Source organism: Terrapene carolina, unplaced genomic scaffold (genome assembly GCF_002925995.2).
Source record: "Terrapene carolina triunguis isolate 2854851 unplaced genomic scaffold, T_m_triunguis-2.0 Scaffold66, whole genome shotgun sequence".
Lineage (NCBI taxonomy): Eukaryota > Metazoa > Chordata > Testudines > Emydidae > Terrapene > Terrapene triunguis.
Window position 1 is genome coordinate 71,419,932 of NW_020664417.1, and position 27,013 is coordinate 71,446,944.

Genomic DNA, 27,013 nt, shown 5'->3' on the forward strand with positions numbered 1-27,013 from the left:
GTTGTCTGGCTCTCCGTGTTAATGGAGAGTCAAATAAATGGGGTTCTACTGTATTCGTCTGTTGTTGATATGGTGACTCCTAAATAACCGCTCTGTTTCCACTATACTTATAGGTCACTTGAATATGTAGATTGCCTGTAATAGATGAACCATAAATGGAGACTAGCCTGTAGTGTGCTGGCAGACAACATGCTCTGAACATTAATAGTTTTGACCATAAAAAAAACTTCTTGAAATCATATACTGTGACTGAAAGAGGCAAAGAGGCTTTTCTCTTCCTTTATCATGGTTTCTCTGAAGTGTTCTATGTGATTCAGTCTGAACCTGGATTACCTACCTTTAAATATTCTTGTTGTTTCTTGGATTAGATTTTTCAAGATGCTTTGATTGCAGTCTCACCTGGGGAATAACTTGATTCACTAATGAACTTTGTCAGATGAAGTATAGGGGTAAAGAGTAGGAGACCAGAAAGCAAGTGACCTAAGTCATACTTGATGGCTTCAGGCACGAGGAATTCAAGAAAGCCTATACAGTGGCATTGTGAAAGGCCAAGAGAGCCATTTTGGCTTTAGCATTGCTAAATCTCTCTCTGCAGAGCTGACCAGGGTTGCGAGCTGACTAATCGTACCTGGCTGTTTGCCCAGGTGCTGTCTGCTGCAAAGACTTCTCCTTCTGTTCTGTTCTGCTGACAAGGTCACTAGAGTCAGTGCTGGCTTCAGTTATTGTTTTTAAATAGCTAAATTACTTGGTTTTTCAAAATTCTAGATTTTTCTGTCCATTAATTGTAGGGTATGCTAGAGATACTGAGGTTACTGTGTCTATATCTTAGGGAAAACTGAAGGCTGACCACTGTAAAGTAATTTTTTTATTTGACCCTGGCTTTAGCCTCTCATGAGATAACCACTCTATTTCCTTGAAGCATGTCATAGTCTATATTCAAGGAACTGCTGTTAGATGCTGCCAGTCTTGCTAAGTACTGTCCTCCCTCCAATTTTCTATTTCTGGACGAGGTTTCTTTGACCATGTCTACACTACCACTCATGTCAGCAAAACTTACATTGCTCGGAGGAGTGAAAAAAACACTCCCCCGAGCAACATGACTTTTGCCAACATAACTGGCAGTGTGCACAGTGCTATGTCAATGGGAGAGCGCTCTCCCATCGGCATAGAGCAGCTACATAAAAGGTCTTACAGCAATGCAGCTGCATCAGTACAGCTGTGCCGCTATAAGCTCTCTAGTGTAGACATAGCTTTAAGGTGGTGGTGGACTAACTTCCACAGCACTTGATCTCCACCAGCTTCCCTGACTAATACCAGCACTTCACACCACTGTATGATTCAGGAACTGATGTTTTCTAGTGTGATCATCTCAAGTCCATTGACAGTAGACAGACATCCATTGGAATTCTATCAGTTCTTTGTAGGTCACATTTAAAATGTTTTTTCCTTGATAACATTGTTTCTTCAAGTATTGACCCTATGAGTGCTCTATTGTAGGTGTGTCTGCGTCCCTGCATTGCTGATATGAGAACTTTAGTAGCAGTCCATCCCACCTGCACATGCGCTGCTCCTTACTTGCCAGGAGGAGCAGCCAGTGTGTGCAGGCAATCCTCCTCAGTTCCTTCTCAACCACCCCTGGCTAGAGACTGAGCTAAAGATGTCCGTTCACAGATCAACAACTCCCTTTAGATTTGCTAATTTTAGCTTCCCTTGAAGCCATTTTCTTTCATTACCTGGTTTACATTTTATTTGGCAGTGCCTTAAAAAAGAAAAGAAACTAAAAATGAAAAAGAAAGTGTTTTCCTCCCGCCAGCCTTCGTGTAGGGGACCCCTTTGCACAAGGGTATGCCCGGTTCCCCAGGGTTCAAAAAGTGCCTCAATTGCAAGGACTCTAACCCAGCAACTGACGGATACTTGCAGTGTGTTTGCTGCTGGGGGAAAAGCACATTCCACAAAAGTGTGGCTTATGCCAACAATTGAAGCCCAGGTCCAGGAAAGACAGAGTTAAGGCTCAAACTCCTGCCCATGGAGTCAGCCCTTCAACCCCCAGAATCCTGGTGGGAACTGTCACTGCAACGTTTTACGTCTTAGGGAGGTGAGCCCAGAGAGACGAGCCACTCACACAAGACCGCTGTGAGAAGGTCTGTGAGCCGAAAACAACCTCCTTGTTGTGACAGGGAGAGCAGATAAGTTGATGGACCAAAGCTGAGGTATTGGCAACATTGCTTTATCATATGAACTGTTTTTAATAGATTGCTACAGGAGTGTTTGACTGTATTTATTTCAAAATGTACTTAGATTAGTAAACAGTTTATATAAACATAATTTCATCATGCTGGCTGAACTTTATTCAAGAGAAATATTTTTAAAGTGGTGGTAAGTTGCCTCGTTTGTTGTTGCTAAGATTGTAAATGCATGTATCAACAGAATGGCTAGTGGGGGGGAAAAAAGCAACACCTTCTGACAAGACTCTTTATCCTCAGAATGGTTCTAATGTGGTTTCTCCATTTGCTCACCACTGTTCCATCTTTATTTAGAACCTGAACCTGGAGGCTGTGACAGTTTCACCAACTGTGGGTACATTCAGTATCTTTCAAGAATGCTGAAGAGCTGCCAGAGATAACTTCTGTATTTCTCACTTTTCAAGAGCACAAAATTAACTCAGTACTGACAGCCAATTTATTAGTAATTTTTTTTAGTGAGACATAATTAACTGCTATGTTGATGCATAAGAGGTTTTAAATTGTTTATTTTAAGACACTCATGTAGTTTAAATCCAAAGTTAAGGTTTTGCTTTTTTTAAGTACATACCTAATCAACAGAATTCTAGTCAATATGCATGAATTTAAAAATCTGAAAGGTGTTCTGTTTTTTCAGGGGAATTTAAGCATTCCTCTGCAGTGTTTGCAGCCTAAACGTTGCAGCATTGTAATTGCATCAGAATCACAAAGTAAAGCTCGAGCCGATGCACTTGTAGCCATATGAAAGATGATGGACCTCTTCTCAAAACTAGGCCTCAAAATAAACACGCTAAAATCAACATAGACAATGGTACAACAACTGGAATTTATCGGAGCCCAATTCGATGCAGTAGAGACCAAAGCCTTCCAACCAACCCACAGATTTGCCATGATAGTCAGTCTAATTACCCGCGTTCGAATCAGTCCACAGGTCTTGGTCAGAATTTGTTTACAGTTGCTCCATCATATGGCAGTGGCTGCATTCATGGTAAAACATGCCAGATTACATATATGCTGCCTCCAGGGCTGGCTCCAAACAGTTTGTGCCACACAGACACAGCCTCTACAAATCTTTGTAGATACCACTGAAAGTCAGGGACTCAGACTGATGGATGAAACCCCACAATGTCTGTACTAGAATTCCCTTCCTGCAACTATCACCATCCCTGATACTGACAGCCGACGTCTCCCTACTCAGTGGTGGAGCACCCCTACAGAACCACACAGTACAGGGCAAGCAGTCCCCATCAGAGTCAATGTGCAGTTCACAATGCATGCCAACACTTCTACCAGTACTCAGGAACAAAAATATAAGGGTAACGATGGACAACATCGCCTGCATGTTTTATATCAACGGACGAAGGAGAGAAGTGTCAATTCCTGTGCACTGAAGTGCTAAAAATTGTGGAACTGGTGCATTCAGCATGGCATCAGTATCTTGGCCACATGCATACAGAGTCACCAAAACACCCCAATGGACTCTTGTTAAGCAGGAAAGTCTCACAAGAGAATGAATGGAAGATAGATACAACAACCCTACTAGCAATCTTCAACTGGTGGCGACTCCTGAAAGTAGATCTATTCGCTACATCAGGAAACATAAAATGCCCACTATTAGTTCAAGGATGAGCTTGGGTCACCAATCTCTGGGAGATGCCTTCCTTATCAAATGGAATGCACCTCTGCTCTGTGCCTTTCCAGCTTTTCCCTTACTATTCAAGGTGCTACACAAGGTAAAAGTAGAAGAGGCCAGAGTAATCCTAATAGCCTCAACATGGCCCTGAAAATGTGATATCCTTACCTATTGAGCATGGTGGTTTGTCCACTGATATCCCTTCAACTGGCTCCACATCTCCTCTCTTAGAACACACACCAAATTCACCATCTGAATCTGGAGCTTCTCCGTCTGAAGGCATGGTTCTAGGCTCATGAAGTGACCTGTTCTGAAGGGGTAAAGGAGACCCTTTTAAATAGCAGATGCTTCACCACATGCTATATTTACCTTCGCAAATGGCAAAAGTTCCAGACTTGGTGCGACAACAAACATGTCACAGCGCTGAGCTCTCTTTTACCACATGTACTGGATTACATCCTAGAGCTCAAAAAGTCAGGACTATTCACAAGCTCCATTAGAGTAGATCTCGCTGCCATTATAGCATTCCATCATACGACTGATGATCATTTGTTATTTACCCATTTGATGATACAAAGATTCCTCAAGGGCCTTCAAAACCTATGCCCAGAAGTCTGAGATCCCATCCCACCTTGGGATCTCAACCTAGTCTTCTACTGCCTCACCAGCTCCCCGTTTGAATCCATGGCGACCTGTTACTACATACACCTATCCATGAAGACAACCTTTCTCATAGCCATCACATAAGCTCGATGGATAGGGGAAATAGGGGCCCTCATGGCATACCCCCGTACACAGTTTTCTTCCAGGATAAGGTCACATTGGGTTGCAACTTTGGGTGTGCTCATAAAGTATTGTCATTGTTTCATCTGAACGAACATAGTCACCGTTAATACTTCTTCGCCAAACCACATGGAAAAACAGCAAGAAGCCACATCACACACCTTAGATATTAGAAGGGCGCTGGCCTTTTTTTCTTGAAAGAACTAAACTGTTCAGAAAATCACCATGATTATGCCTGTCTTTTGCAGAAAGATCAAGAGGGTCTGCCATATCCAAACAAACGCTCTCAATATGGATTTCAGAATGCATTCATCTTTGCTACCAGCAACATAATCTACAACCACCACTAGGAACTCAAACCTATTCTACTCAATTGCTTTCCACTTCGATAACCTTCCTGAAAAGTGTGCAAGTTATGGACATTTGTAAAGCAGCTACCTGGATGTCAACGGATGCATTCATACAATATTACACGATCACCCAGGACTTGGCATCAGATACTGTAGTAGGACAGACTGTCCTATCCTCTTAAATCCAACTCCAAAGCCCCAGCCTACTAACTAAGGGCACTGCTCTACAGTCACCTAAATTGGAGCACTCACAGGGGAGACTACTTGAAGAAGAAGGGAAGGTTATTCACCCTGTGTAGCAACTGAGGTTCTTCAAGTTGTGTCCCCCTGTGGGTGCTCCACTACCAGCCCTCTTCCCCCCGTCCTTAGGAGTTGAAGCATTGACTCTGGGGTAGAGAAGGAACTGCATGCGGGTGGTTGGACTGCTAAGTGCTATATACCCGCTGCTCATGAGGCGAGATGGGGAGGAGCGCACATGCGGTCCAACAGGCACTGCTACCGAGCTTCAATCCTAGACACAGACACAAGCGCACCTAAGGTGGAGCACCCAGAGGGGAACACATCTCAAAGAACCTCAGTTACTGCACAGGATGAGTAACTCTCACTTCCCAGGTTTAAACAAGAAAGGGCTGCAGGAAGTATCTTAGGAGTCCTTGATTCTGGAATTCACTCCCCCCACGATGGTCTGTAATAACCCGGATTAATAGACTGTCAGGCATTTTGCCAAGATTTGTTCTCACAGGTTTTTCCATGGGGGAGAGTTTCAATTTAGGTGGATATAGGCCAGTGAAGAAAAGGTAATATGGTCCATATCTGCAGTTTTATTTATTTGTATTTTGTGAATCTGTGAATGTACCTAAAGCAATGTAGAGGTGGTTTTAAAATAATACTAAGAAATAATCCAAAGAATAAATGCCTCCTGTTCTCCATGCGCAAGATATGGGAGATGGGAAGATAGTGTGTAGTCTTCTCATATCTATCATAGCATCAGTAGCTAATTCAGCAGCACCCTTGAGGGAAGCTGGCTGTATAGTCCTCCAGACTCCTGGGTTATTGTATCTTCCCACTGTTGTTCAGAGAGAAAGTGGGCTCCTAGTCATTGCACTGGGAAAGATAGTCCAAATAAGTGAGATGAGAAGGAACACTCCATGGAGTTATACTTCCATGAGACCTTAGATTCAAAGCACCAAGCTACAAAGCTCTCCTTGCCCAAAAAGGTCCCCTCCAGATACCGGAGAATCGTTTAGTAGTGAAATTTACACTTGATGTAAGCATACATGTGTGACAGTAGAGACTTTATCCCCTTGTTTGAGTGATGTGCGCTTTTATCTGGTGGCAGAGTATTCATCAATGTAGTAGATTTAGGAGATACTTCTATTCTCCCCCTCCCCACCTTTAACTAACTGGGGATTTTAGATTTCCCCCTCTCCCCAGCTTTATAATTTTTTGGATTGCAGCAGCAGTTTGGTAGCCCTAATGTGATGAGCAAACCTTTAGAAATAAATGCATCAAATCCGTGACTAATCAAAATAAATACAGATATGTATTTAGACTTCAAAGATGAAATCCTGGCCCCACCGGAGTCAATGAGAAAACTCCCAATTGATGTCAGTGGGGCCAGAATTTTACCTCAGAGAAATAACATAAGAGAAGTTTGAGATTAAATTGGTAAGCAACCAAGAGTTTGAATAAGGAGTTGGGAACATTTTTTAGAGTTCTTCTGCTATGGCTGTTTGTTCTAAAACTATGTAAATACTGGCCAGACAAATAATTTATCTGTCTCAAATTAAACTGTAATGTGTATTAAAGATAAGAACCAAAAGCACAAATCAAACTTAGAGTTCATAAAATAACGAGGAGTCCGGTGGCACCTAAAAGACTAACAGATTTATTTGAGCATAAGCTTTCGTGGGTAAAAAACCCATTTCTTCAGATGTATGGAGTGAAAATTACAGATGCAGGCATAAATATACTGGCACATGAAGAGAAGGGAGTTATCTTACAAGTGGAGAACCAGTGTTGACCAGGCCAATTCAGTCAGGGTGGATGTGGTCCACTCCCAATAATTGATGACGTGTCAATATCAAGAGAGGGAAAATTGCTTTTGTAGCGAGCCAGCCACTCCCAGTCCCTATTCAAGCCCAAATTAATGGTGTTAAGTTTGCAAATGTATTGTAGCTCTGAAGTTTCTCTTTGAAGTCTGTTTTTGAAGGTTTTGTTGTTGTTGAAGGACGGTTACTTTTAAATCAGTTGTTGAATGTCCAGGGAGATTGAAGTGTTCTCCTACTGGCTTTTGTATGTTACCATTCCTGATGCCTTATTTGTGTCCATTTATTCTTTTACGTAGAGTCTGTCCTGTTTAGCCAATGTACATGGCAGAGGGGCATTGCTGGCACATGATGGCATATATTACATTAGTAGATATGCAAGTGAATGAGCCCCTAATGGTGTGGCTGATGTGGTTGGGTCCTCTGATGGTGTCGCTAGAGTAGATATGGGGACAGAGTAGGCAACGGGGTTTGTTACAGGGATTGGTTCCTGGGTTAGTGTTTCTGTGGCGTGGTGTGTAGTTGCTGGTGAATATTTGCTTCAGGTTGGGGAGCTGTCTGTAAGCTTGGACTGGCCTTCCTCCCAAAGTCTGTGAGGGTGAGGGATCGCTTTCCCGGATAGGTTGTAGATCGTTGATGATGTACTGGAGAGGTTTTAGCTGGGGGCTGTACATGATGGCCAGTAGTATTCTGTTATTTTCCTTGTTGCGCCTGTCCTGTAGTAGGTGACTTCTGGGTACCCGTCTCGCTCTGTCAATCTGTTTCCTCACTTCCCCAGGTGTGTATTGTAATTTTAAAAATGCTTGATAAAGATCTTGTAGGTATTTGTCTCTGTCTGAGGAATTGGAGCAAATACGGTTGTATCTTAGGGCTTGGCTGTAGACAATGGATCGTGTGATGTGTCCTGGATGGAAGTTGGCGGCATGTAGGTAAGTATAGCGGTCAGTAGGTTTCTGGTATAGGATAGTGTTTATGTGACCATCACTTATTTGCACTGTAGTGTTCAGGAAGTGGATCTCTTTTGTGGACTGGTCCAGGCTGATGTTGATGGTGGGGTGGAAATTGTTGAAATCCAGGTGGAATTCTTCAAGGGCCTCCTTCCCGTGGGTCGATACGATAAAGATGTCATCAATGTAGCGCAAGTAGAGAAGGGGCGCTAGGGGACAAGAGCTGAGGAAGCGTCTTTCTAAGTCAGCCATAAAAATGTGGGCATACTGTGGGGCCATGTGGATACCCATAGCAGTGCCGCTTACTTGAAGGTATAAGTTGTCCCCAAATCAGGACACATCACACAATCCATTGTCTACAGCCATCCTAACTCCATCTGGTGTTCTGATCCAAGGCCCTAATCCTACACCATTGAAGTCAGTGGGAGCTTAGACATTGAATTCAATGGGTACAGGGTGTTGCCTCACTTTCTTTGCTCCACAGTTCGTCAACACAGAGCAGTAAAACTCAGGTAGCAGAAAAGAAAAATCACATGACCTATTGCTCAATGCAGGTTAATATGCACTCTAATGATCATGATGTAAGGGTGGGAATCTGTCAAAGATAGATTACAATATGGTAAGAGATACAATTGATGGCATATTTAAATGAAAAGAAGAAATGTTTGTATCCCTTATTGTGGAAAAATATCAAAGATAATGAGTAAAATTTGAAAAATGTTAGAAAAGTAAGTATGTATTCTGTGCTTTCTGACAAAGAAGTCAGAAGGAAGCTCATTTGCAATTTAAAGGTGTTCAGTTCTTTATAAAAAGTCAGTTTCTCTGCCATAAATTTTAATATTTGACCTTTCTCTTTTACACATTTTTTTAACAGGGACCTAAAGAACAATCTTATTAGTATTATAGATCCAGGTGCTTTTATGGGGCTTCCATCTCTAAAAAGACTGTAAGTATCTTATTTAGTTATATGATTTTTTTTTTTTTTTCAGATGCCAGATTAAGTTTGAGGGGTTGGCAGTTTAAAAGCAAACAAAATCACCATCTCCTGTAATTGAGCACATTTAATATAGAAATCATTGAAAGACCACACACAAAACTTTGTTACCATTTTCAGAGCTGCTTTTCTGAGTCAAACCATGGTTTGGAGAGCTACATGTGGCTTGCCAACCTTTCATAACCAGTTTATTGGATATTTTCTGTCAGTAAATTGCGCTATCACTCTCCCCGTGTATTATGTCTTGAGCCACAAGTATTCATCTAAAGCTTTGATGTCATCAGGAATAACCCTCTGAAGTACAGAGAACTACTTCATGGTGGCTTCCTTAAAAAGGTCATAGAAGAATACCAAGTCCCTAGTTATTAATATCTTAGTGAAAGTTACAGTGCTGTTGATGCCACATTATTAAGGTTGTGCCAACTCTCCTATTATACATATTTCTTGGATTTATGTCTAGGCTGTAAAAACTTGCCCCAGGCTGAAACTTGGAAAACAAGATCCCAGCAGGAGAACCATCCTTTTTTATTCCTTTCTCTGAAAGATTTTCAAAAATCTGTGGGGCAGCTTTTAAGTTATAGAATTTTTAGTGATGTTTAGTATCCATGTACTGTGGTGACCAATGCTCTAGAAATATCTTGGTAGCTCCTAATTAGCTAATGTTATAGGCACTAAATAAATCGGTCAGTCAGGTCTCAGCTCAGGAAAGTACTTAAGCATGTGCTTAAAATTTAAGCATTTTTTAAAAATTAAATGCTTACCTGGCTCATCTAACAGCTTGTTTCTTTGGTACCTCTAACCTGCTCATGTGAAATAGTGGGAGTAGTCAGCACAACACTACAATGGCTCCAATCATTCATCTCCAACAGAACTCTGAGAGTGGTGACTGGTAACTGCTCCTCTTCCCTAAAGGTCCTCACCCATGGAGTGCTGTGAAGAGTTATAAAACTGTCAACAGTATGGTGATGATTCAGTTGTATGTCTTGTTCTCCATTGATGCAACCACCACCACTAAGGGCTAGTCTACACTGGCAATGATAAAGCGCTGCCGCGGCAGTGCTTTAACGTGTCTTGTGTAGTTGCAGTAGAGCGCTGGGAGAGAGCTCTCCCAGCACTCTAAAAGAACCACCTCCACGAGGGGCGTAGCTACCAGCACTGGGAGCACGGCTCCCAGCGCTGGTGCACTGTCTACGCTGGTGTTTTACAGCGCTGAAACTTGCGCTCAGGGGGGTGTTTTTTCACACATCTGAGCGAGAAAGTTGCAGTGCTGTAAAGTGCCAGTATAGACAAGCCCTAAGTTGTCCAAATACTGTCAAGACATCAGGTCTGGGATGAAAAGCAGCTGGCTGAAATTCAGCTCAGGCAAGACTGAAATAATGCTGGCTGGAAGGGAGAAATGTTTGGAAGAGCTTGTTGGAAGTGGTGTAAAGCCTCTGGGTCCTGTTTGACTCCTCATAAGGCTTGGATGTTCATATAACATATAAAAATACCATTTTTACCTCCATTGTGTGATGAGCACCTTCCCACAGTGTTCTGTGTATTTATCTTCTCCAGATTGGATTAGTGGGAGATGCTGTATTTGAAGCTTAATTTGAAAACAATACCCAGGCTGCTGCTGATCGAAAACCTCTATGGTTTGGGCTGCTGTGAACTCATCAAGCCCATCAGCTCTTGCCAGTTTAAGAGCTTGGTACTGTCTTCAAAGCAACTAATGGACCAAGCCACAGCTATATTAAATCTATTAACTACTGAGACAGTTGTGCGTCTTTGGGGCAGTGCAAATTGCAAAGACCATAATGAAGCACCTGAGAACTAGAGACAAAGCATTTTTGTTTGCGGGGTTCTGACTATGGAATGAATTTCCAGAGGAGTTTAGGCAAATCTAGAGATCACCTTTAGGAAATGATGTAAAACCTTCTTCTTTGACAAAGTGTTTCCACCATTTAAAAAAGAATACCCACAGTACTAAAACCCCATCTGCCTGCCCTGCTTGCTATGTAAAAATGCAAACAAATCAATCAGCAAATCAAAAATGTAACATTTTATACTCCAAAATAGGGAAGAGCCAGAGAATCCATATGAGGTTCATTAGGGACTTGATGTTGCTAATTGATTTTATATGGAAGGTGTTGTGATACTTCAGTGATGGGTGCCAGCATAAAACCTTACGATAGATAGATAACACCCTAGGAGCCAAAAGTCCAGCTCCATAAAATTTGGAGGATCTTGAAAGAAACTGGTTGATAGTAATTAATTTTTGAACTCCTCAAAACTGTAGTGATTGTAAAATGCATGTGCTTTTCTACGACTTTCGATGGTGAAAGTCCTCACATGGATTCTAGCAGTTTATCTGTCATTGGGGAAAAAAAAAATGTCTAAAGGGAAATTAAATTAGGTAGTCATCTTTTGAAGACTTAAAAAATAAGCAGTTGAGGGACCAAATCTGTGTTTATACATTAAGTAGTATTTACATGTACAAATATTCTGATGCAAATTTGGGCCTAGAAGGCTGAATTTTCTTTACTGGGGCCATTTTGCAATTTGAATAAGGTCAGATCTACACTAGAAACTTGCTGGTATAATAGTGTTAGTTAGGGGTGTGATATTTTTGACATTTCTGTACTGGCAAAAGCCTTAGTGTGGATAAAATTTTATAACAGCATAACACATTTATAACACATTTTGACAGTGTCACATATTTTGCTCTGGGAACTTGTATAAACTATATTGGCAAAAGCACTTACTGGTATAAGCTGTGTCTATGCTACGAGTGTATGCTGGTATAGTTATGACCGCAAGCCTTTTCAGGTGTTGACCTGGCCTAAATAACACAAGCCTTTTGAAAGAGTTCAGCACATAGTCAACTAGCCCAACATCTTCTGTTTTCTGTTCATGAAGACTATGTTTAGTATGACCCATTATTCAGTTAAAGTACCTTTTTTGTGGTATATATATTGTATGATGAAATGAAGCTATTAATATTTGTTTTGCTTTCTCCTTGTAGAGACTTAAGTAACAACAAAATAGGCTGCCTGAATGCAGATATATTTAGAGGACTCATAAATCTTGTTAGATTGTAAGTATAATTCTGTTGTACATGTTTGAGAGAGAATTTATAATTCTCATTTAATTCAACCTCTCTTTTTTATTTCAGTGGGACTACTAATGCTTAAAGTTGAGCACAAGCTTAAATGCTTCACTAGATCAAGGCCATAGTGGTTACGTTGCATTGCCTACAGTCACCCAGTCGGCTAGTCAATGGGAGAATAAAGAATAGAACCAGTCCCATGCCTTGTCTGCTGCTGCCTCCCCTAGTTTTGAATTCTTGGCAAATATAGGAAAGAAGAAAAAGGGGTACTTGTCTATAATACATATTTTCCCTAGAAGACTATTTCAGCATTACATTATCTCTTAACTTTTGTCCTTTATGACAGAGCATCAAGGTGACTATCCTCCTTGTGGAGGACTTGATGAGATGTCCTTTGGACACATTGAAGGTTTGGGGGGTTTTTTTTAGTTGGCAAAAGAGGTTGTATTCCACAGACACAGAACACTCCCTTTGCCCCATGTGTTCCTTGATGTCTCTGCAGCACTTCCAGATGAGCCGCCTATGAGAAAATCTATGATGTGAAACCTTTTTTTTTTATTTTTTTTTTTTTTTTTTTTTTAATGGTATATCTAAGCAGGTTGTTTTCTTGCACTACCTTTCTGGTAACACTGATTATTTGGCAACTTTGAAATAAAATTTAAATATGCTTTTTTTCTGGTGTATATTTCAACATAATTCTCATTTTAAACAAAAATTAAATATTTGAGTTGAATAATTGATTCTCAAACTCATAATACTTTCAAATAAAAGAGAAGAATGGGGGAACATTTGGCTGTTACGGTTCTCTAGCTGGGCCATCAGGCTTACATTGTGATTCTAATGTTTTAAAGACTGCTCCCATGTCCTTTTTCGATGATTGTCATTTCATAAGTTACTTTTAAAAAATAAAAAAACACATTTTGAAAGAGGCAATGTGTTTAATTACATAACTTAGTGTCAAATGCATTTCTTAAGTATAAAACAATTTAATTATTGCCATTTTATGTCCTAGAAATCTTTCAGGGAATTTGTTTTCTGCACTAACGCAAGGAACCCTTGATCATCTTAACTCGCTAAAGTCTTTGTAAGTAAATATTAATTTTAGTTTTAATTTGTATCATTCTTAGATAAGTATTTCAGCAATTTTAAAAACCAGTTTAAAAGGGCAAACATGGTGAGCTTCAGTATACTTTTTTTGAGTGCAAAGCAACTAAATTAAAGCAAACAATATTTTTGATTTTGACAGATGTACACATTCAATGCTATCCCAATTAGACATTGGCAATTTAGATTTTGTTTTGTTTGTTAAACATATTACAACTGTATATTTCTGAGTAGGCTTGGATTGATATAGGTGCAGAATTTTGCATGAGGAAATGGTACAAGAGTTAGACATATTTGAAGATGAAAAGTACTCTGGATGTAATTTTCAAAAGTACTCAATCTTTGCTTAGCTCTTCTCAGTGGGATCAGAGTTAGGCCATCATTGAGAACTTTTGAAAATCCCACCCTACATATGCCAATTATTATTTTGTATTAAAGAAAATTTTGGCCTTTTTGTCTTATTTTACAAATGAACAAAGATACTCTCCAAAAGTTTATAGTTCTCCAAGAACAAAAAGTGTGACTGTGGAATATAAAAAGGCATGTGTCTCAATCTCATTCTGTTTTTCTCTTCACTCCTTTAGCAGTCCGTAGTTCCTTATTGTGATACTGTGTATGTAGAAAGTGGATGAATTACTTCATCACAACCTGACTGTTACAAGTTTGTATATTCTATGACAGCTATATAGGTTGGGCTGCCATATCAGTAGTCTTGCAGATTCTCAAGGTGCTGGCACTGGTCATGAAGTCAACTCTCTCCTTATTCCAAGGCAGATAGTGCCTCCTCCCAAGTCTGATTATTATTCATAGTTTATTTCTTGAGCTCTAACAATACTCTCAGCACTGTACTATTAAAAATGGTCCCTGTACTGAAGAGCATGAGTCTGTTTAAGAACTTAATGAGCCTGCTACAACATCTTGGATATCAATATTAGTATTTAAAATGTGTCTTTAGGAATTCCTGTTAATAAAGACCAAAAGGCTTGTATCAGAACTCCCCAGTTAGGAATATATATTGTTTCAATGTTAAGTGTTTGTGCCTTGGTTTGCATAATCTTTTGGGCACTGTTTGCTGTTACTGGTGAAATAATAAAATACACATGAAGTAGAAATTTTTAACAAAGATGAAAAACAAATCAGTTCAGACCGAGGGGTCCTTTTTTGAGACTATATTTAGATATGTAAATTATTGTTTCCTGCCTGTTGCAGACTTTTTAATGGGGATTTGGATGTCTTTGTACCAGGAAGTGTTATGTTATACATACAATGAGAGGATTTTATGAATCAATTAAAATCAGAAATTATGTGGAAAAGGCTTATTTTAATCATAGCGAAGTTACTGGGGTTTCTTTTAATGGAAGGGAAAAAAAACCCATGGTTGCACGAGTAGTGAGTAGTAGCCTGTAATGAGAGAAACAGGCAACACATTTGAGTGACCACTGCATAGAATTTGTTTTTAATGTGTATCTTAATCTTATACCATTATAGATTTTTTTTTTTTTTTACTCTTCTCTACTAAATAAATAAATAACCCTCAGTCAAGTGGGTAGTATTATTCAAATAAACTGTTATTGTGGCCATGAATTTGCTCATGTAAGCACCAGAGTTACTGTACTCCCTCTGCCAAAGAAGTTATTACAAATTCTTTTTTGTCTACAAGGTCCATATATCTGTTAAACCTGGCTCTGGCTTTGGCTCAAACAGTGTGCAGCTACTTAGGCAGAACCAGACCCGTCAGTCCCTGATAGGAGAGGGCATGGTCAGCTATACCTGACAGTTGTTCATTGCCTTCATACCTTCAGGAAAGTTTGTGAGACCTCTGTGTGTGTGTGTGTGTGTACACACAGTACTACACACTTACATCCCCAGGACCAGAAACACAGCTACAGAATGTAAATATATGGCCAAAATAATTCATTTATTTTATATCTGTATATAAATAAAAATATTTTGGATATAAATTTGCATTCTGTAGCTGTTTCTGGTCCTGGGGATGTAAGTGTGTAAGAAGGGGAAAACACAGACATGTTGTTTTTTCTACCCCACTTGTGGAATGCCTGGATGGGGATTGCTGTGTCTTCTGTGAGTTAGGAGCCATGCACATCTCAGCGAAGCCAACTCGGGCAGGGTCCTTCATGGAATCCCTCTCCCAAGCCAGGAGTGGTATATCTATAGGGGGGAGGGATAGCTCAGTGGTTTGAGCATTGGTCTGCTAAACCCAGGGTTGTGAGTTCAATCCTTGAGGGGGCCGCTTAGGGATCTGGGGCAAAATCAGTACTTGGTCCTGCTAGTGAAGGCAAGGGGCTGGACTCGATGACCTTTCAGGGTCCCTTCCAGTTCTATGAGATAGGTATATCTCCATATATATCTATATCTAGACCCAGACCAGTAGAAGCACAGGACCCCGGTACATCTTTCAGTCTATCCTATCATCTGATGCAATAAGACAAACACCCTGCCTTGGGCAGTGGTATGCAGGAGCACAGCTGCAACCATTGTCCATGCTGATCATTCATTGCCCCTCCTCAATAGTGCTTGAGGCAGAAAAGTACTCAGGTGGGCTCAGGAGAAGAACTTAAGGGGGCAGGCAGCACAGAATTCCCTCCTCCCTTCTTTTTAGGGATTTCCCCAGCAGATTGCTGTGAGCTCAGCTCCAGGGTATTCCTTGCCCTTCTAGGGCAGGAGTGTGATTCCTCCAGCAGATTATGAGTTACTGCCAGCCCTCACTAGAGCACTGAGGTCAGATGAGGGCCAAATCCTGAGATTTACCAGATGACCCAGATCTGGCATAGTAATTTTTCTCCAGGGTTGGCCACCTCTGTATAGATTCAGTCAAAGCTTCCCTCTCCGGAGATGCAGGAAAAGCATTCAATTCTGGGCATAAGAAAGATCAGGTACAGGGAATCAGATTGCTGCCCCTCAGTTAGCAGATCCCCATCTGTTCTCCCAGCAAGAATTGTCCCATTAACCCATCAGAATCTGATGGTGAGCATTCATTCAGGCAAACAAGAAATGGAAAATGGGAAGAACGTACAAAAACTAGTCTCCATGGTCATTGGACACCTTCTCGTCTCCAAGTCCTCACAGAATTAAAAAGGGCATCCCTAAAAAAGGCTGTGGTATGCCAGAAAACTAAACTTGGGTGAAGACACAGGAATCCTTCCTCTTGTCTCTTCAGAGTCTCCTGATGCCAGTTCTCTAGGAAGGGGCAGATTTAAGAGAAGGAAATACAAAGTGTCCTCCTTAGATTCAGAACAGGAACCACAGGAGGAAGAAAAGCAGAAAAACTCTTCTAATTAAAAGTTTGTGCCCAGGCAGTATTGGCATGGATCCAATTCATGTCATGAAACACTCACATTTGGTGAGTTACAGCACAAATAAGTGACTTTAGTTTAAATCACTGCTGAATAATAATCTAGAAACTGTTTTTTAAACACACAGTACAATATAGTGCAATATTCTTAACTTTTGCTTTTATTGACACTTTTTGACTTCCATGGTCTAGGCATACTTAATCCTGCCTCAGCATGGAGGAGGGTGTATTAGATGACTACTTGAAGTCCCTTCTAGTTCTACATTTCTATGATTTTATAGGAAATTTGTAGCAAATTGTGATAGGCATTCTAAAACTAATAGGAGGGTAAACACAAAAAACTGAATATTACATTTATTCTTGTGATTATCTGTCTTTTGCACGTTACAGAGAATTTCAAACTGATTATCTTCTATGTGACTGTAACATTTTGTGGCTGCATCAGTGGTTAAAGGAAAGAAATATAACAGTGCGTGAAACTAAATGTGCTTACCCCAAGTCATTGCAAGCACAACTAGTAACATCAGTTAAGCAGGAGCTTCTAACATGTGGTAAGAATTCTGGCTAAATGACACTTAATTATTAATGCATACTGGGTTTGTTTAGTGTGAGTAGCTAATCCTTTATTTTTTCTGCTTTCCTTCAATTTGGCACTTCTATATAGTGTTTATAGTGATTCCTTCTACTAAGCTGGTCCACAGATTGACAGTAGTCTTAAGACTGCCTTGCTGCTTCTGGTATCCGAGAGAGAGAGAGAGAGAGAGTTGTTGTCTAGGCCCCTGATCTTACCCTTGGAGGAGCAATCCTCTCAAAAACAGCAGTTAAACTTGACTTCTTACATGAAAAAATAGAGAACTGGTGGGTTTGTCCTCCATTTCCCAGGTTTTTCTGTCAGACTGCTTAGATTTGAGTTATGCAAAACCCTCCAAGTCTAAAGCCCTAATAGTTAAAAGGAGAGAGAGATTCTCCTATTCACCTCCCTCCTTATCTTTCTTGGAGACCAGTCAATCCATAAAAGAGCCAAATAAGAAATCTGAGATGTCCTGAAATGAAACAGTAAAATCCAAGAGAAGAAAATCAGAAGAAACCTGCTGCTTTGCTGGGCCAGTCGTCTGGTTCAGTGCTAGATGCACAGAGAAGGAAACTCAGGAAAAACTTTCTTTAGCAGTTTTTTCAAAGAATATTGAGGAGTTTGTTAGCATTCCTAGGTCTTCCCCCAAATTATCCTTAAAGAGGAAGAACAAGAAGAATCAAGTTGATGGGTCACTGAAACCCCTAGAAGTATTGCCCATCAGGCTCAGAAAAGACCCTTGCATTCCCCTAACATAGCTATGCAGTCACACTCAAAGCTGAGTTGAGTGGGACTGTGCAGCTGAGGTTGATCATGGCCAGCTAAGACACTTTAAAGGTATTTGATTGTGTCTACAATAGGTGTAAAGTCAAGACAGTATTACATTTAGGTAGCATGTTTTTCAACACTACCTATTTTCCTAATCTAGATAGTTCCAGTGGTTATGTGAGACTTGAGAGAGCTACATAAAGAGAGCATAAAGAAGATGATTTAAGTATTAAAATTGTGGTAAATCCCACCTGTTTTTATACAGTTCACTACTCTAATTCAGGACTAACTTCTCTGAATGATATGTTGAGAACAGTATACAAATTACTATTATGAAGATTACTTCTCATTCTGTTGTCAAAACTGGGAGTTATCAAGAATATTAAGCTCTCGGTATAAACCAAGTATACTACTTTCCTATCAATCAGTGATTGTAAAGTTCATGCAGCATGGGACTGGGAGTGAGGGCCTGTGGGTCTCTGTTTGTAGCTGTGATACCAGTTCACTCTGGGATCTTGAGAAAATTCCCTAAATTTACCAATCTGTAAATCTTAAACATATTAACATATATCACTTGTAATTTTGAAGGTTGCTTAATATTTGTAAAACAAATATATAAATACACAGAATTGTTTTATTTGTATTGCCCCCCCTCCCCCCCGAACTAGGCTGGCAAACAGCTTCTGTAATTAATTAAACTGACTGAATACAGTTTTTGAAATATACAGTTAGCCCATTGGAGGTCAATTGAAGATGTGAGTCGTTATGTAATACAGTTTATTTAAATCCTTCCCAGCTCTTTTTTTTAAAAAGCCAGCTAAGAGAGAGATCTGATTATATCAAACTATATTCCAAAGAAAAAAACATATTTCTTCTTTTCATGAATATTAAAATTAAGAGGGTTTTTTGTTAGAGTGGGTCTATAAAGCATAGTATCTAACTATATTTTTAAATTTGAAGTTTTGTTGATTTTTTTTTTTTTTTTGGTCTCTCTTGGTTTCTAGAACCTCCTCTTGAATTACCATCTTTCTACATGACTCCATCTCATCGTCAGGTTGTCTTTGAAGGAGACAGTCTGCCCTTCCAATGCATGGCTTCATATATTGATCAAGACATGCAAGTGTTGTGGTACCAGGATGGGAAGATTGTTGAAACTGATGAATCTCAGGGTATTTTTGTTGAAAAGAACATAATTCATAATTGCTCATTGATTGCAAGGTAAATTCCTTGTGAAAAACATGTGTAGACCCCCCCCCCCGCCCCCCCACACACGTGTCTTGGTTCATATTGCTTAGTAAAGTAGTTGGTGGCAAATAGCCTCTTCTCAGTTTGTATTGATGTGAATATATAAACTGCAACAGTGAAGATTTGGAAGAAATGCCCCCGTCAGACAGTATTACATAATGGCAATTCATAGTCATTATGACAGTGAATAATCATTGGGCCAGAGAGAGTGTGAATGACCCTATATAACCTGGTGGTTAGGGCACTGAATTCAAGTCTCTGCTACAGTGACCATTTAATTATTTATACAAATTGGAACAGCTTGAACAGGCGAGATTGAGACCCACACCAGAATTTCCCATATACCAGTGTCTATGGCACGCTCTTCTGTAGTAAAGGAAATGCAAGTTCAGATCCCTTCTACACTCGTGGGACGGGGGGAATTGAGCCTGCGTCTCCCACGTCTTAGGTGAGTGCCCTAAACACTGGGCTAAATGTGTTTTTTTCCTTTGAGTGGTTGCAGATGTATATTCCACTCAGATATGCTCATACCCAGGGCATCAAAGCCAGAGAACTCTGCCTAGCAGTATTCCTCAGAGCAGTGCTCATGCTCTGTGCCTCCAGCCCCTCCCCAGGCTATTTAAGGGCTGAGAGAACACCCATGGAACCACTTATTAACAATGGACAAGATAAGTTAGGAGTGATGAACTAAATAGTAGGTTGAGCGTAAACAATGCATGCACAGGGCATGCTGCACAGGGATTGGTTCCTTCAAAGTAACCAAACCAATCCCAAAATGTCTGATGCAATGTAATGTGTAGATGTACATAAAGGAAGAGGTTTTCTGTGTAACTTTGGGTGTGTGGTATGCCCCAAACCCACCCCATATACTGGAGTCTGATCAACTAAACATAGTGTTGCTGTATGCCAAATAAAGGAATCTGAGTGACAAAATCTGGAGTTGAATTGTAATTTTTGGATCCCAGAGAACTGGATGAAGTGTTCTCCCAGAACTGGACAAGGTGTTCTGGTTAAGCAGAGTGGAAAAGGTCTCAGAGGAACTCCCAGTAAACTTCCTGTGTTACATCAGCATATGGAGTAGCTCAGATCGTGCCTCCACAGAGACTGCGGGCGCATTCGATGAGGGCCCAAGCAATTTTGATAGCATGCCTCAGTGATATTTCAGTTTTGGACTTGCGGGGCTGCTACCTGGTCTCTATGCATGCTTTTTTTTTTTTTTTTTTACCACTCACTATGGAATTTCTGCTATGTCTAGGTCAGTCATTTTTAAGTAGACTTTGATTCCCAGCTCTTGACTGCTACTTGTGAGTCACCTGTGTGGAAATATATTTCTGCAAATCCTCGAAGAAAAGACACTTACCTGCCTGTATTGTAAGTGGTGGTCTTCAAGATGTGACTACAGATGTGTATTCCATGACCCACCTTCCGTCCTCTGCATCGGAGTCTCTATTCTTGACATTTGATACAAAGGAACCAGGGGGGAGGACGCGGCAGTCAGGATAGCTCTGCTCTTAAATAGTGAGCACTACCCCATAAGTAACATTAGGCAAAGTTCTCTGGCTTTGGTGCACTGAGTGAACACATATCTGAGTGGAAAACACATCTGCACCCACACCTTGAGGGACAACAGTTACAATACAGGTAAGTAACCATCTTTTATGAGACTACCACCTCCCCGCCTCCTCAGTCAGTTTGTTAGACCCAAAACAGATATTTTCAACTCACTACATTTTTTTTGCAATTTTTGTATTCAGATCGACTCAAACCAAAATTTTCGTTTTGAATTTTTGTATGGCTTCCAACTAACTTAAAAATCAGTTTTGCCTGTCTAACTATAGCAAACAGTTCTGCTTTCGTAGGGAGATGGATTACATGACTTATTAGCAGGGCCGGCTCCAGGGTTTTTGCCGCCTCAAGCAGCAAAAAAAAAAAAAAAGCCGCGATCGCGATCTGCTCTACCGCAGCCGCTTCAGTCTTTGGCGGCTGGTCCTTCGCTCCGAGAGGGAGTGAGGGACCTGCTGCCAAATTGCACCAAAGAGCCGGATGTGCTGCCCCTCTCCGTTGGCCGCCCCAAGCACCTGCTTACTGGGCTGGTGCCTGGAGCCGGCCCTGCTTATTAGATCTTTGCCACAGTTAATTACTAGTTCTTGGGTTCCTGGGTAGTTGGTCCCCAGTTTTTGTAAGGCCGTTCACAGACACATTACTGAGCTGCTGCTTCTTTGGTCTTTCTGAGCACTATTCATCTTTTAATAAATGCTTTTCATACATTTTGCTGAAGTTCAATACTACATTTTTTTTTGTCTTCATAGCGCCTTGACTATCTCAAATATTCAAGCTGGATCCACTGGCAACTGGGGTTGTCATGTGCAAACCAGACGTGGGAATAATACAAGAACTGTAGACATTGTGGTGTTAGAGAGCTCTGCACAGTATTGCCTTCCAGAGCGGGTTGTCAACAATAAAGGAGATTTCAGGTTGGTGACAGCAAATTTGTTTCATGAAGAAGTGTTGTTTGTTTGATTCTGCTTTTCAATTAGGAGGTTATGCTGAAAGGCACCTTACTGGTGTGTGCTCCTGCATAAGATGTAATGAGTTCTCACATTTCTAATTATACTAAATTAGAATATGGCTGAAAGAAATGCAAGCAATGATATTGTGAAATATTGGTGCATTTTAACCCATATTGCACAAATCCTTTAGAAAAGAAATTGACAGTAAAATATGATATTCTAAATATGTAAATATAGCTGAAGAGTTTTTGATGTGGCTTGTAACTTAAACTTGGAACACAGGCTAGTACAGGGTTTTTCTTCAATATTAGTATTTTACTTCCAAGTTTTTCATTGTCTCCCATATATGAAATCACTACAACAGTACTAGGAAATATCTGGTCCTTTTAAATAGTACAATAATTGTAATGAGTGCCATCTCCTTTTTATAATTGTTTGTACTGCCAGTGGCTGCTCTAGTTTTCCATTGTGTTGGGTATTGTTTTTATTCTTTACTTATTTATCTTTTCACCTGTTTTCCCTTTTCTGATCTCTTTGCTGCTGGTCACTCTAACAACACATTACTTCTGGAGGTGCCAGCTATCACAATTAGATTCCCTATATGTAAGGTAATTCTTTTTCTAACTTCTCTTTTGCGCCTTACTGCAGTAATTCCCAGTGAGAAACAAAATGTTGTTAGCATGTCTCTCTTCTATTGGTGCTAGTTTTCTTACGTTTATAGCCGTTTTTCTTATGAAAAAGAGTGATCACTCTTATGATTCATTTACTTGTGCTGGCTTAGAAGGTACTTCCTGGTATTGTTTTTCTTTTGTAAACCCCTTTCCTAATATCCCACCCCCCATCACTAAGTTGGAGCTCTTTGTAGCTCGTATCTAACTTCTTTATAGGCAATTGATTCAAACAGAGCCATTCAGTTATACAGTTCTGTAAATTTTCAGTGAGATACTGCTTACTTGCATCACACTGTTGTTACTAGAGTAATAGTGCTTTTTGGAGCAGAGCAATTCCATCCTGGGTTGGATGCTTGAGACAGCTATTGATCCCCTTCTATCTTCAATTAAATGTGCACACCACACTGTAGCCAACTGATTAACGTATAGATGGCAATGACTTTGTATAATGCTATGCAAGCGTAACAGAAATCCATCAAAATGCATGGCGCCATCTAGAGTCAAATGCACCATGCCGTCTGAGGACCTGATATGTCTGGAGGAATCCGCTTTGCTACTTATCCGTTGCTGTGGGTAAAATGTGCACAGTAAGGTTTTGGTTTTTTTTCCTTTTTCCCCTTTCCCCCTAAAGCTTCTCCCCCCCCCTTTTCTCTCATTGTTGGTGATGCACTTTCCAAACTTTCTAGGAAAACTCTTTTTATTCTTGTACATAGTTAGGATTTTACTGATTTTGTAGTAATTTTAGTGTTCATGGTCATTTTTATAGGATTAAGGACTTTGTGGTGCTGTTTTGGCAGTTTCCTGCCAACCCTCCCTCCCCCAGCACCCGTGTCTGGGGATGGGAAGGTTGCCGCAACAACTGCGGGATCAACCAGGTTGGCCAGATTGGAGTTGAGGCCCTAATATTCGCCTTCAGAACCATCTCACTCAACCTGGAAGGAATCCTCTGTCTCACTGCCCCATCCTTTGTTGAGTAGATGTCCGGAACCGGGGCTGGACGATACGCCAGTCAGCCCGGCTCCTACAGTACCAGTGGATCTGGAGAGGTTCCCCTCGTTGTCCCCATACGCAGCTGTGTCATCAATGCCCTCCTCTCACCCAGATGACTACCGTCAATTTCAGGAGAATAACTAATGTTCTGCAGATCCCATTGGAGGGAGGTACAGGACAGTCAGCAACAACTACTAGACAACTTGCATGCATCAGTTTCAGCCAGAGTGACCCTTTCGATCAATTATGCCATTCTCCAACCAACATGCACCGTGTAGCCTACCCTGGTCACGTTTGCCCCAACCCAAAGGGGGCCAAAAAGAGGTACTATGTACACCCTCCTCCGCCCCTCCCCCCGCCACCAAGGAGGTCTGAGTTTCTGTTCTTCTAGTCCACTGGTCTACAATTTTTGAGAAGTCATCTGCTTCAGAGATAAAATGTGCTATTTATTATGTATTTTGATGTGCTGAATTCAAATATGACAATTAAAACAACTGATTGGCTACTGTTTCTAAGATATTTAAGTTTTTACATTTTATGTCTCTGTATATTGTGTAGATAGTAGAGTTTTAATCATAAATTGTAAACCTAGGTCTTTTCATGTGTTTATGGTTGCTTTACATGATAATATTTCACCTGTCCTGTTTATGTAATACTTTAAAAATCAGCAAAAGGGTTATATGAATAAAATGTATTATGAAACAAAAAGCAAAAAACTATTATGTACATAATTTAGTCCTATTCAGTGTCTACTCGGTGCTTCTTGGCTTGTATCTTGTATTCATTAAATGGAGCATCTCTTGTCACTGTCCAGCAATAGTCTGCAAGCATTGATGGGCTCCATTTGCCCTGATAGCGTTTCTCCATTGTTGCAATGTCCTGGTGAAATCGCTCGCCGTGCTCGTCGCTCACTGCTCCGCAGTTCGGTGGAAAAAAATCTAGATGAGAGTGCAAAAAATGTATCTTTAGTGACATGTTGCAACCAAGGCTTTTGTATGTCTTGAGGAGGTTTTCCACCAACAACCTGTAGTTGTCTGCCTTGTTGTTTCCGAGAAAATTTATTGCCACTAACTGGAAGGCTTTCTATGCCGTCTTTTCCTTGCCACGCAGTGCATGGTCAAATGCATCATCTCGAAGAAGTTCACGAATCTGAGGACCAACAAAGACGCCTTCCTTTATCTTAGCTTCACTTAACCTTGGAAATTTTCCACGGAGGTACTTGAAAGCTGCTTGTGTTTCGTCAATGGCCTTGACAAAGTTCTTCATCAGACCCAGTTTGATGTGTAAGGGTGGTACCAAAATCTTCCTTGATTCAACAAGTGGTGGATGCTGAACACTTTTCCTCCCAGGCTCCAATGACTGTCGGAGTGGCCAATCTTTCTTGATGTAGTGGGAATCTCTTGCACGACTATCCCATTCGCAGAGAAAACAGCAGTACTTTGTGTATCCAGTCTGCAGACCAAGCAAGAGAGCAACAACCTTCAAATCGCCACAAAGCTGCCACTGATGTTGGTCATAGTTTATGCGCCTCAAAAGTTGTTTCATGTTATAGGTTTCCTTCATATGGACTGCATGACCAACTGGAATTGATGGCAAAACATTGCCATTATGCAGTAAAACAGCTTTAAGACTCGTCTTCGATGAATCAATGAACAGTCTCCACTCATCTGGATCGTGAACGATGTTGAGGGCTGCCATCACACCATCGATGTTGTTGCAGGCTACAAGATCACCTTCCATGAAGAAGAATGGGACAAGATCCTTTTGACGGTCACGGAACATGGAAACCCTAACATCACCTGCCAGGAGATTCCACTGCTGTAGTCTGGAGCCCAACAGCTCTGCCTTACTCTTGGGTAGTTCCAAATCCCTGACAAGGTCATTCAGTTCACCTTGTGTTATGAAGTGTGGTTCAGAGGAGGAGGATGGGAGAAAATGTGGGTCCTGTGACATTGATGGCTCAGGACTAGAAGTTTCATCCTCTTCCTCTTCCTCGTCTGACTCAAGTGAGAATGATTCTGGTGCATCAGGAACCGGCAGCCCTTCTCCGTGGGGTACTGGGCGTATAGCTGATGGAATGTTTGGATAATGCACAGTCCACTTTTTCTTCTTTGACACACCTTTCCCAACTGGAGGCACCATGCAGAAGTAACAATTGCTGGTATGATCTGTTGGCTCTCTCCAAATCATTGGCACTGCAAAAGGCATAGATTTCCTTTTCCTGTTCAACCACTGGCCAAGATTTGTTGCACAAGTGTTGCAGCATATGTGTGGGGCCCACCTCTTGTCCTGATCTCCAATTTTGCAGCCAAAATAAAGGTGATAGGCTTTCTTAACCATAGTGGTTATACTGCGCTTTTGTGATGCAAAAGTCACTTCACCACAAACGTAGCAGAAGTTATCTGCACTGTTCACACAAGTACGAGGCATCTCTGCTCACTTTGGCTAAACAGAAATGTGTCCCTTTGCAAAATCAAACACTGACAAATAAGAGAGCACGGCACTGTATGATTTCTAGAGCTGATATAGGGCAATTTGTTCAGCAGAGTGATGTAAGCTTCATTATGATTGCATCATCCATGACTTCTAGGAATAACGTGATGCAATTCATATCATGTATGATGCAATACCAGCTTCAGATTGCATCATTCATTGTTTTGCCTAAAAAGCAAGTACTGTCCAAACCCAGTCATAGATTTATTCATAGATCCAGTCAAAGATGTATTTTAGTCATTTCTGGTTTAAACTGAGATCCCTTCCCTTTATAACTCACTTATCCTCCGCCATTCCCAAGTCAAGGGTCGTATATACTGACCCAATAGCATATCTTGAAAACTAGAGCCAATCAACAATTTTAAGCATCATTTTCGTTCTCAGTGACCCAGAATTAGTAAAGTTTGTCTACATTTATTTCAGAAGCATTTTGGCTGTAGAGCAGTGAAATCAAACTAGTACACAGCCAATATTCAAAGCTTCCAATACAAAAATGATACACACATACAAATAGGATGAATATATTCAGTAGACCATAACCTTTGCAGAGATATGTTACATGGCATATGTAGCATAAAACATATTCCAGTTATGTCATATATACATTCATAAGCATATTTCCATAAAGCATTATGGGGTGCAATGTCACATGGTCTCCCTCCTGCAGAGAGGAGCAGTGGAACCAGCCCCTGCAGGCTTTCAGGGCACAGAGTTCTATTCCAAATATTTCCTGGTGCTTGAGAAGCAAGGGAGGTGGAGACCAATCTTGGAATTCCGACACCTTAACCATTCAGTTCTCAAGCCGAAATTCTGTGTGGTCACAGTTATGGCCATCATTCCCTAGCTAGAAAAAGGCATGTGGTTTACTGCTTTCGATTATGCAGGATGCCTACTTCCATGTTGATATCCACTCACCCCACAGACAGTTCCTGAGGTTCACGGTGGTCTGTGAGACTTCTAATACAGGGTCCTCCCATTGAGACATACCACTGTTCCACGAGTCTTCACAAAAGTTTTCTCTGTGGTTGCGGCTTGCCTCCGATGGGAAGGAGTCCTTATTTTTCCTTACCTAAACGACTGGCTGTTGGCGGTGCGATCCAGAAAGGAAGTTAATGTATTGACATCCCAGCTCCTTCTACTCCTCTCCTACCTAGGGGTAAGGGTGAATGTTGAGAAATCGACTTTGCACCCTACACGGGTCACTGGAGTTCAGTGGAGCACTTATCGATGCAACCTCTGCATGTACTTATCTGCCAAAAGTCAGG

The 27,013-nt window shown here is 40.9% G+C and overlaps 1 protein-coding gene across 4 annotated transcripts in view; it reads left to right on the top strand.

The window, feature by feature from the left end:
• ADGRA3 (adhesion G protein-coupled receptor A3) overlaps positions 1 to 27,013 on the top strand; it is a 106,511-nt gene that overhangs the window by 31,223 nt on the left and 48,275 nt on the right. For 2 of the 4 annotated variants that reach the window (XM_024217126.2, XM_024217127.2), the window contains exons 1-6: positions 8,882 to 8,947; positions 12,000 to 12,071; positions 13,096 to 13,167; positions 16,891 to 17,051; positions 18,844 to 19,057; positions 21,394 to 21,558. In XM_024217126.2, the coding sequence (XP_024072894.2) occupies positions 8,922 to 8,947; positions 12,000 to 12,071; positions 13,096 to 13,167; positions 16,891 to 17,051; positions 18,844 to 19,057; positions 21,394 to 21,558 (710 nt within the window). In that variant the 5' untranslated portion in view covers positions 8,882 to 8,921. Of the gene's footprint in view, positions 1 to 5,165; positions 5,174 to 8,875; positions 8,948 to 11,999; positions 12,072 to 13,095; positions 13,168 to 16,890; positions 17,052 to 18,843; positions 19,058 to 21,393; positions 21,559 to 27,013 lie in introns of those variants that run through there. The other 2 variants (XM_026648007.2, XM_024217128.2) reach the window with 2 other exon arrangements.